This window comes from Bos taurus, chromosome 9 (genome assembly GCF_002263795.3).
Source record: "Bos taurus isolate L1 Dominette 01449 registration number 42190680 breed Hereford chromosome 9, ARS-UCD2.0, whole genome shotgun sequence".
Classification (NCBI taxonomy): Eukaryota; Metazoa; Chordata; class Mammalia; order Artiodactyla; family Bovidae; genus Bos; species Bos taurus.
Window position 1 is genome coordinate 40,981,939 of NC_037336.1, and position 12,060 is coordinate 40,993,998.

Below are 12,060 nucleotides of genomic sequence, written 5' to 3' on the forward strand. Positions count from 1 at the left end.
GGTTCCAAAAAGTCATTTGATTGTCTAAACTACTAAGTGGCAGAATCAACATGAACCCAAGTTTCCTATTTCCGAGATCTATGTTTTTTCTACTACATTGCACTGGTTTTGGAAGAAAATTCACAATTCTTAGTTAAAATATTCAAGTGTTCCTTAAGTGATTTTAATTTTTTATGGTAATTTGTTTTAGTAAAACATCTCCACAAGTAATGACTTTACTACTGGTAAATTAAAAATATTCAGCCACCATCTTAAGTGCATAGAAAACAAAGGCATATCTGGGTGAGTTTTTTGCCAAGTATAAACTATGGCACTCACATTCTTGAGAAAAGATAAAGTAGAAAAATAGGTAAGGTGATGAAACTGAGTTTAGATGAAGCAGTCTGTGGAACATCTCTTGGGTTGAAGGAGCTGTAAGGGGAGAGGGAGTGAAAGTGGGTGAAGGACAACATTTAAACCAGAGGCAGAGAAACGTTTATTTCAGTCATTAGTTACTTTCAAGGACAATTCCAAGTATAAATCTGCCCATTTTCAGTCATATCTCCACTTCAGGTATGGAAAGGTCTTTGAGAAGCACCTCTTTTTCTCTTCATAAGAATGAATTATAGTTTTTCTCTTTCCTCCACAAAGAGCCCACAATTACTCTCTTTCTCCTACATATAATCTTTGGGATTTCCTAAGAGGATATAAAGACTATCTTTAAAAAAAATTGCATTTCCTAGCTCCCCAAGATCTTGATCTTTTTATTCTTTCATACCTATAGCTTGAATATCCCCCAGCTATAGATAAAGATGTACCTCTAAAACTGTCCCTTTGGAATCACCATTTTTTAAATTGCTATCCTATCTTCTGAGCTCCTCCCTTCTGTTATGCTTTTTGTGTCAGTCTTCTAGTTCTCCATCAGGTGGTGACTCCAATTCTCTAGTTGCCCCAAAGGATTCTGGTGAGAAACAAAGTAAGTTCAGTAGAGTTGTACTAGTTTCCACACATTTCTGGAAAGACAGGTCAACAAATGGAAATTCACTATAAAGCATATATGTACAAAGAAATATCTTATGGCATCACTAATCAAAGCATAAAAATATAGTTATAAAGGAGTCAGATTAAAAAAAACAAGAGCTAGATTTATAAAAGAGAATGGGAATAGCAGAGAAAGGCTTTCACAGTTGGATTACTGTCATCTAAGAGTTAGTTAACTATGAGTTCCTATTTGTAATTGTCACATTAAAAAATGGACTAAAGGACTCTTCACAAAGCTTTTCCCTTTCCAAAAAAGAAAAACATTCCCCAGCTCTAAAACAAGACAGGGAAGAAGCACAAGAAAAGTTAAAAGGCCTGTCCATACTCTGTTAATTTTATATTTGTTCTTTATAATCTTCTTAAGGTTACAAGCCTACTAAATGAAAAAGTGGAATGGCACTTATATCTCAAATTCAACTCAATTTTAAATATCATCAGTCTAGTATAATGTTTTAAACTTAATGTATCTGCAAAGTGAACAATGTTTCTAAAACATGGTATGCTGAGGTATTTTAGTCAATAAAAAAGAACAGGAAAGCAATCATTTATTATTTGGGTTTCTTAGGAGGTCATTAGGCATTCATTTAAAAATACTACAATTTGATACTTTATAGAGGCTAGAAACATAATGCAAAATTTCACAAAGGTATATTAAATTAAAACCACTTTAGACAGTTCAAGATCTCATTGACAAAGTTCATTCAAGATGATAGTTTTGCTATTGTGTTACTGTTCCCACATAATATCATCTCGTCTCAATTTCATCTGAAGATTATGGACTCGTATTGGACGACAGTTGTTGTTCTTTTGAAGAGAGTTAGTTAGCAAACATTTTCTGGAGCTATTTTTTATATTCTTTGTTCCTTTACAGTTGCTATCTTCTTGCTGAATAGCTGAAGTTTCACTCATCTTTGAATTCTGAACTTTTTGCTGCAGTTTGCGGACCTGGAAAGAAAAAAATCTAATATTTCAGTCAAAAATATACTTAAAATATACCTTATAATAGAGGATTGGATTGATGGTTTAAAGATTACATGAAATTAAAAAGTTTGGTAAGTCTTTATTTATTGAATCCTTATTGCATACCTAACACTGTGCTATTTACACAGAAACATAATGAATAAAACAATCATTGCTTTCCAGAAGCTTATTGCTCTTATTATTAGAGAAAAAAAAGCATATATGTGACAACTAGAGAATAATTCAAGCCAGAATAACTTTGAGTAGGACAAAAAGTGTATGTCTAAGAAGGATAAAGAAGGACAAGATCGATATGGGCTGGAGAAGCTGAGAGAAAGAAATGTTTGTTTTTGTAAGATAAGAAACGGGAAAAATCAGGAGAACATGGAGAGAGAAGGACCTTTCTGGTGACATTAACAACAAAGCAAAAATTTGGTGCTAGGAGTGAACATCACGTTTATAGAGTCTATATTTTTTCTTTAAAGTATTCCTGAGTTTAAAGCACTACTGAATGCCAGTTTTGTTTTGTTTTTAAAGGCAAAGGAATAAATAACCTTTTCTCATTGAGGAGTTTCTAGTAATGATTGGGTTGACAGAATTAAACAAAACAAAATCTATAAACTTGATAAGCCCTTTTCTTTCAAGTCCAGTCCATTACTGAATCTTTTAAACAATTATTTATTTTGGCCACATTACATGGCTTGTGGGATCTCAATTCCCCAATCATGGATGGAACCCATGTACCCTACTGAGGAAGTGTGGAATCCTAACCAATGGACCGCCAGGGAATTCCCCACATTACTTAATCTATTTCACTTAAGCATAGCCTGATTTGTAGAGCTGGTCCAGACACTGGCTAAGTATCTGGTGTTCTGTTTACCTAAAAATTCTTAAAAATTTTTACTTCTATAAGCTATTATATATATATATATATATATATATATATATATATATATATATAATATTTTTCAAAATATAACTTATGTACATACTGCCTAAATTTTAAAAATACGACTACTCTTCTATTCCTTTCAGGTTTCTCCTATGTGATTCTAAGAAAGTATACAAGTTACATAATTTTCACCCTAACACAATCATACAGAAAGTTTACTTACTATAGCTTTAAAAGCCAGTTAAGTGAAAATGTTTGCTTCAAAATTTCATTTTCTTCTGTCTTTCTTTATTGGCCACAGAGGAACAAAGGCAGTAAAATTCTGCATTCTTTATTACTTTCCTACAAAAGTGGGGAAGGCTTAATTGTGAGGTTAATATATTACCAACTTATATGAATGCTGATTAATCCATTAGCAGATAGCTACATGATATGACCTGAAGGTTCCTGGAAAGATTCCCTCTGCTTTCTGTTTCAGGAGCATAATAGTCCTAAGAGTGAATTCATTGTCTTGGGATAAAATGTAATATTCCATGATTTTTTTTGTCAAAATATTAAGACTATTATGCCATTCTTAGTTACTACGAATTTATACACAAGGATAGAGTCCTCCTCATCACCTCCACTAGAGTGAGCTAAGCATAGGTTCCCAAGGAATGCAACACAGCATGGCTTGTTCTGAGAAACTGGAAATAGTGGTTTTAGAGATGGGGTATGCTTTAGATACCTGTTGACATAAGGGGCTTCAGTAAGGCATTAGGAAAGAGAGGGATAAGAGGAAAGAATGCTAAATGGACAGCTGGGAGAGATGTAAAGCAAATTTAGCCTACCTCTTAATTTTCCCAAAGTTACTTCTGAATACATAATTAAACTTTCTCTGTTTTTTCTCCCTTTGGCTGTGCCGTGTGGCTTGTAGGATCTTAGTTCCCCGACCAAGGACTGAACCTGGGCCCCAGCAATGAAAGCATAGAGCTCTAACCAACTGGACGGCCAGAGAATTCCCTATAACTAAATTTCTTTGTTCTCTTTTCTTTATATTATATTAAGAATTATGTAGCAGACCATGTTATTTCAATGTACAGATGACTCTATTTTATCATAAGTCTAAGTGACTCCTATCTATCATCTTTTCACTAAGCCACCCATACAGGCCTCAAATTTGGAAGGTCTAGAGAAACGTAACATTGAATCCAGATCTATTATCTTTTTATTAAAATTTTTTACTAAAACTTTCTTACGCTTTCTTGATGCTGCATTAGTTTGGAAATTTGTTCTCCTTTAATTTCCATTTTCTTGACTAAACGCTCTAGTTCACATTCTATATCTTCACAGACGGATTGGCTTTCAGTTTCTTTCATTTGATTCAGCAGGTCTTGGTACCCCCTTTGAAAGAAAAGCAAGTATCAAGCACTATTACAGTTTATAGTATACAAACTATATATATATATATATATAAAATATATATATATAAACTATATATTAATCTTTGTCACAACTAAGCAATATTCTGCTCAATCATAAACTTTAATCAGAGTTAAATATTAACCTTCAAAGACAGCTTCTTTTTGTAGAGTTATCAAATTAAATCTATGGTCATTATAAATAGGCTCTTATGATTTGAGATTAGATATATTTAGAAATATCTCAGACTTAGGATCTCAAAGAATCTTAAAAAATGTCTGAATTCTTAGTGTTCATAGTTAAATGTAGTAAAATATTCTGATGTCCTTAGCTAGAGGCATTAAGGGACTCTTTTTCATTCCAAGTTTGGAATTCTTAATGTAGAATCTTTGGAAGAATTCCAGCTATAGAAGTATTTGCTTGAGAAATTCCTAGATTTCGTGAATGCCTGCTCAAAAAAACTACTGCTAATAGAACTAGTTATATCTTCTACAGAGGTCTTAGTTCAACTGATTGGCCACCCAAGTCACATATCTTCTGGAATATTTGTTGAAAAGATATTTAAACTTGAAGCTTAAAATATGTATCCCATACAGAATCTTTGAAGCATATGGATGCTTCAAACATGCAATGCAGACAAGCCAGAATGGAAAATAAGAAATTGCATTCCTATTTGTCTAATGAAATCATTCACTTAACTGAAAAGATTATAAAAAGCAGAAGGAGCATCTTAGAAAAGCATTTGTGAATTATAATTTAAGGTCACCAGACCCCATTTGTTAGAATGACAGAAATATTTGTCTATCAGTTCAGATCTTGGGAATACAGAAACACTTTAAATAGAAAAAAGTAGTAATCTTCAGATCAAAATAAGTTCAAAAGGCTAAGTAAGGTTTTTACGAATTTGTAAGCGACATTGTTTGAAAGACTGAGAAGAAAAAAAGATACCTAAATTTGTCTTGCTACTTCTTGTGATAAATACTTACATAGTCATTTGGTCCAGCTCATCTTGCATTGCCATCAAAAGTTCAGACAAATTGTGGCAAATAGAAATGGACTTTTCTGAGTCAGAAGGTACAGCTTTACATTGAGAAGTTGTTCTAGAAGGCTTGTAGAGACATCTAAGCTCAGTAACTTCAGCTGGTTTCTGAAGGATATGTGGCCCAGAATGTTGCACTGTTTGGAGGCTATGTGTACTTGCATTTGCAGAATGGCTTGCACTGGCAGACTTTGGGGGAAAAGAAATAGCTGAGAACGATTTGAAATAACTGATGGCATTTAAATAGCACTTATACCAAAGCATGAATTTATCTGAACAAGTATCCTCATTTTTCCCTTCTCACCTTCTCAGCCATAATAGGCAGTGTTTCAAATTTTGAACAAATTTGCTGAGGTGGTCTTCTCTTTAAACATTTAATTTTCTAAATATTGACAAGGAAAAAAGTAAACAAAAATATTTTAAAAGACATTTATCAAATTAACACTATTACACATTAAGATATGCAAGTTACAAAGAAATATCACTATAACCTGTTAGAATGGTTAAAAAAAAAATGTGACAACACCAAATGCTAACGAGGAAATGGAGAAGCCAGATTGCTCATACACACAAAATAATGCAGCCACTTTGGCAGACAGTTTGGAAGTTTCTTGTAAAATTAAATATTTATTGATAGCTATCATATGATTCAGAGATTTCACTTTTAGATATTTACCCCAGGAAAATGAAAAATATGTTCACACAAAAACCTGTACACAAAGTTTATAACTGCTTTATTTGTGATAGCCTAAAACTGAGGCAGCTTCCTTTGTAGCTCTGTCAATAAAGAAGCTGCCTGCAGTGCAGGAGATCCAGTTCAATCCCTGGGTTGGGAAGATCCCCTGGAGAAGGAAATGGCAACCCACCCCAGAATTCTTGCCTGGAGAATCCCACGGACAGGGGAACCTGGAGGGCTATAGTCCATGGGGTCGCAAGAGTTAGACACGACTTAACGGCTAAACTACTACTGCTGCTGCTAAGTTGCTTCAGTCGTGTCCGACTCTGCACGACCCCATAGACGGCAGCCCACCAGGCTCCCCCGTCCCTGGGATTCTCCAGGCAAGAACACTGGAGTGGGTTGCCATTTCCTTCTCCAATGCATGAACGTGAAAAGTGAAAGTGAAGTCACTCAGTCATGTCCGACTCTTAGCGACCCCATGGACTGCAGCTCACCAGGCTCCTCTGTCCATGGGATTTTTCAGGCAAGAGTACTGGAGTGGGGTGCCTAAAACTGAAATCCCATGGACAGAGGAGGAACCTGGTGGGCTATATAGTCCATGGGGTTGCAAAAGAGTGGGACACAACTTAGCAACTAAACAACAACAACAAAACTGAAAACAACCCAAATCTCCTTCATCAGGTAAATGGTTCAACTGTGGTACATCCCTAGCATGGAATACTACACAGAAACTTTTAAAAATGCATCAATACTTAGATGGATTGGCTGAATGAAACAAGCCTCTCAAAAGGTTATATACTATATGATTACTTTATATAACATTCCTGAAATAAAATCATAGAGATGGTAAACAGATTATAAATTGCTAAGGGTTAGGGAAGATGATGTGTAACTATAAAGGGATAACATGAGGGAACCTTATAGTAGTGGAATAGTTCTGTATCTTCATAGTGGTGATGGTTACAAGAATCTACACATGTGATAAAACTGTATATGATGACACAAATATGTATATACACACACCACTAAGTGAACAAAAAACTGTTGAAATCTCCATAAGCTCTGTGTATTGTACCAATTTCAATTTCCTGGACTTTATTATATTTATGAAAGATATTACCATTGGGGGAAGCTTGTTAAAGATATATGCTGCTGCTGCTGCTGCTAAGTCTGTTCAGTCATGTCCAACTCTGTGAGACCCCATGGACAGCAGCCCACCAGGCTCTGCTGTCCCTGGGATTCTCCAGGAAAGAACACTAGAGTGGGTTGCCATTTCCTTCTCCAATGCATGAAAGTGAAAAGTGAAAGTGAAGTCACTCAGTCGTGTCCAACTCTTCGAGACCCCATGGACTGCAGCCCACCAGGCTCCTCCGTCCATGGGATTTTCCAGGCAAGGGTACTGAGTGGGTTGCCATTGCCTTCTCCGAAAGGTACACTGTACCTCCCTTTATATATTTTTTTATCACCTCTAATCTATAATTTTTCAAAATAAAAAGTGAAAAACAAAAAACAAAAAAAGACACATGGTTAGGATATGGAACAATGGTAATTGCTGATTGGAACATAAACTGGTCTTATAACAATATCTTATAAAGCTAAGGTGCATGACACTTATGGCCCAGTATCTCAGAGAAACTCCTGAACACTTACACCACGAGGCATGTACAAGAATGTTCATAACAGTGTTGTTTATAATAACAAAAAGTGAGAAACAAACCAAATGATCACTGAAAGGAGAAGGGAAAAAGAAATTTTTAGCAATAAAAAGCAATGAACCATTCATATATGCATCAATTGGAAGAATCTCATAAACTTAATGTTGAGTGGAAAAAGAAAGCTCCTGAAGAACACAAATACAGTAAGTCCATTATATAAAGTTCAAGTGTAAACCCAACAAATATATTTCTTATAAATACTTATTTGGCAAAGCAATTTTTTTTTTAAAACCAGGAGAATGATAAAAACAAAATCAGAATTGTGGTTACTCCGTGGATGGAGGGAATACAATTTAAGAAAGGTACACACTGGGCCTTAACAGTGCTGGTAATGCTCTATTTCTTAAGCTGTGTGGCAAGTACTCCAGTGTTAATGTCATTATTATCCTTCGAGCAGACATTTTTTGTTATATTAGGTTGGCCAAAAAGTTTGTTCAGGTTTTTCAGTAACATTTTATGGAAAAACCCAAACAAACTCTTTGGCCAAACCAATATGTACTCCTCTGTGAATCATTTTTAAAAAGACACTGCTAAGCTACATTCTTAAAAGTAAATGATTTTACTATTTTTGTTAGATGGATTGAACTAGGGTGACCAATTGTCTCAATCTGCCCATGATACAGGATCTTTAGTACTAAAACCAGTTAAGTCATAGGCAAACTGGGGTGACTTGGTCACTCAATTTAACACTTTAGCAAGAGAATAATCAATAAGATGAGGATATTCCATAATAAAAAGAAAACAAAATATTCCCAATTCTAAAGGAAAATTTAGATATCTTAACTATCATAAACATTAATTTTTTTAAATTAAAAAAATTAAGTTGCTTAGAGGTAGAGATATCACAAGTTTGTGAGTCAGTTCTTATTCACTCAGATTTTCTTGGTGATTCTGGACAATCATTCAAGCTCTGTACCTTAGGAATGATAATTTCAAGTAATAGAAAATGATGGTTTGATCAAAGTCTATTTTAAGCAGTTAAATTAGAACAAAAGAAATGTAATTTTTTTCAGTCACTATACTGAATGAGATTTCTGACTGATAATTACATCTATCCTTTCAAAAGAATAATGAAAACCTCACAGGACAGGCTTCTATTATCTTGCTTACAATATGCAAACAGTCTGATTCTTTACTTCCAAGCTCACCTTATGCTGTTGTTGGTCATTATCTAGAAGTATAGCTCTAATCATGTCTCTATAAGCCTTCAATGGTTCGCAATGATTTATAGAACAAAAGTTCAAATTCTTAACATGGCATTGAAGATCAGTCATAATCTCACTTCAAGCTATAGTTTCAAGTCTCACATGGTACTGCAGCTACTGCTGCTAAGTCGCTTCAGTCGTGTCCGACTCTGTGCGACCCCATAGACGGCAGCCCACTAGGCTCCCCCGCCCCCAGGATTCTCCAGGCAAGAACACTGGAGTGGGTTGCCATTTCCTTCTCCATCATATGGTACTAGTACTGGACAATTATTTACAGTTTCATGTAAAAATCAACTATACTCTCAGACTGTGACACACCTCGCCTCATCTCTATCAATACTTACTCATTTTCCAAGTCTGCCTTTACTACTTCTTGTGTGATCTTTTCACATATTCTTTATGTGTACAGCACCAGAATACTTTGTTTATACCTTTATTAAATTTTTAGTACACTCTGTCTTATATTTGTATTTTTATCTGCTTCTCTGTAAATTCCTGTGTTATCTTTTTTAATACCTGTGAAGTGAAATCACTCAGTCGTGTCCGACTCTTTGTGACCCCATAGACTGTAGCCTACCAGGCCCCTCTGTCCATGGGATTTTCCAGGCAATAGTACTGGAGTGGATTGCCATTTCCCTCTCCATCTTCTCCTGGAATCTTCCCAACCCAGGGCTCGAACCCGGGTCTCCCGCATTCTAGACAGATGCTTTACTGTCTGAGCCACCAGGGAAGTCCTTTCAATACCTAAAGGTACTAGTATCTGGGGTTTTTTTGTTTGTTTTTTAAGAGACCTTTGTGAGATTCCTGCTTGTCTCACTGACACTTACTCCATATCCTGGACATAGTTCATTCAACTCGATATGGAGTAAGTGTCAGTGAGACAAGCAGCAATCTCACAGAGGTCTCTTAAAAAAACCCAGATACTACCTTCAGCAACATTAGTGCTCCTGTTACCTTTAAAAGGAAGCATTATTACTTACAGATCTATGAACTTGGAACTTAAGCTAACTGCTTTTATAAAGTGGTTTTTGCTGTCAATTATTTTTTCTTTTCTTCCAGGAGCTACCTTTTCTTTCCTTCATTTCTTTTACTTTGTTTTTCCCTGTACCTTATTAAAAAATCTTTTCCACCAGCTCTTCAAAGGATGTCATAAAACATAACTACAAAAATAAATCAGTATTTTTCCACTTGTATAAATTACTTATAGTGATTCTCTATTTAGCTTTGCAGCTTCTAATCTTATTGTGGAGATAAGACACAAAACATACTTAAGGAAGGAAATAAACTAAAAAAATATAAACAGCATTGGGAAAATATTCTTTATTACTGTAGTTTGCAAATTCTTTGAAAGAAAAAAATCTGTGAAAAATGCATCCAAACTACTGAATTCTTATTTATGGAATAAACAACTAGCTAAAGTTAAGTATAATGTTTCCTCCATTATTGTATCCACAGGGTGAACCTATGGCAGTGGCCAGAATTCACAAATAGCATGCTTGGTTCGTACAGCAAACAGCACATAAAAACACTACATGCATATTGAATAAATAGTAATAATGGTCATCAAAACTATAATTTCAGAATCATAAGATTAAAAGGGACTAACATTTTCTTTACCATTATAAATAAAAAAGTTTAATATAATAAATCCAAAACATCAATTTAACAAAACAAATTATTATTGGTAAAGCTATAAAGTACTCATTCCCCAATCTTTAGGCAAGTCCAAGGGATATTAGTATAAAGAAATAAAGAATTTCTCTAGAGAAATGACTATAATTTAATTTAATATTATAATTTATAATACAATGTAATTTAATAGTATATCTTGTCTTTTTATTGTGCATGCATTATATAAAACTGCTTCCAGAATCTACTGTGCTGTATCTATTGTACTGTTTAGTGCTTCTTTTAAAAAGTATCCAAAATGCATTTCTTTAACAGTTTAGTACTAGCAATATGTTTGCCTTTCTAGAAAAATTAGAATGCTTATTGTTATTTCACAAATTTAGATGTATTGCCCATTATATGTTCCTTTTTGCTTTGGATGTCAAGCAAACTCAGAGCTAGGTTTTGTGCTCAAATGCTGCTACTTTAACCTAGGTTTTATTGAATTTTCTGTCCTCACACCCCAAATCATCATTACTTGACTTATGTTTTTAGGTCCATTTCATAGAATTATTTCATGTCTTATATTATAAATATCTTCAAATTCTTTTTAAAAAATGCACAGGTATAATTACTAAAAGGATGAAGAAATAAGCACTAGAAATAAGAATAAAGTATTTGCATACCTTTGAAGATTTCTTCTTTTCCTTGAAGTGCCTTGGATTTGTTACTGAAGACATTAAAATTCTACTGATTTCAAGTCCAGTCTGAAGCTATAATAGTGAAAAAAAAACCCTTACTATTACTTGACTTTTAACAAATTTCTTTTTCTTCAGAAACATTATAATGAGGGATCATATATCAGTTAATAAAGATAAAAATGTTTTTTTGAAGAAGAAAAGAAAATCCAAAAATTTATTTTTTTGTGTTAAAGTCACCAAGTCTACTGGTAATTACAATCATTTTCTGTTTATAACAGAATGAGTTATTTTATATATCTCAAACTGAAAACAATTGATAGCATGAGTTCTTTCAACTGAGAATATATGCATGTTTCTCAGAATTTCAAAAGACCAAAAGATCTTTGGCAATACATCCAAGTCTATGAATATACTTGCTGACTTATTGAAATTTCATTATTACAGCAAAAAGAGACAAAACTGATAAGTTAGGAAGCATAAATTAGAGTCTAGAGTAAGGCTTCAGTTAATAAAGTATAATAAAACATATGTGATTTTAAAGTGCCAGATGATACAGTGTTCTGTTTACCTGAGAAGCTTTATCTTGAAAAAGCTTACGCTGATGTTCTTCTTCCTTTAGTTTTTCCTCTAAATGTTTAATCTTGTCCTACAAAAGAATTGAAAAACCGAGATTATTATACAAAAACTAGAGCTAAATATCTTTTATTCCTTTTCCAAACAAATAGAGCCCTCAGGGTCTTGATTCTTAATAGTTTGGTAAATTAAAGCAGAAAATAAGAAAACGGAATGGCAAAAGATACTAAGTTTTCCTTGGCTTTCTTCATATGATTCTTTACCTAC

General features: G+C 34.0%; 1 protein-coding gene across 7 annotated transcripts in view; it reads right to left on the reverse strand.

Annotated features, from left to right (window-relative positions):
• Positions 1-1,548: 1,548 nt before the first annotated feature.
• The window catches only part of CEP57L1 (centrosomal protein 57 like 1), an 85,371-nt gene continuing 74,859 nt past the window's right edge, over positions 1,549-12,060 (reverse strand). For 5 of the 7 annotated variants that reach the window (XM_005210784.5, XM_059889694.1, XM_059889693.1 and 2 more), the window contains 6 exons: positions 11,789-11,866; positions 11,206-11,292; positions 5,617-5,694; positions 5,260-5,501; positions 4,111-4,255; positions 1,549-1,965 (listed from right to left, as the gene is read on the reverse strand). In XM_005210784.5, coding sequence (XP_005210841.1) covers positions 1,747-1,965; positions 4,111-4,255; positions 5,260-5,501; positions 5,617-5,694; positions 11,206-11,292; positions 11,789-11,866 — 849 coding nt within the window. In that variant the 3' untranslated portion in view covers positions 1,549-1,746. Of the gene's footprint in view, positions 1,966-3,095; positions 3,215-4,110; positions 4,256-5,259; positions 5,502-5,616; positions 5,695-11,205; positions 11,293-11,788; positions 11,867-12,060 lie in introns of all 7 variants that reach the window. The other 2 variants (XR_009495783.1, XM_015472808.3) reach the window with 2 other exon arrangements.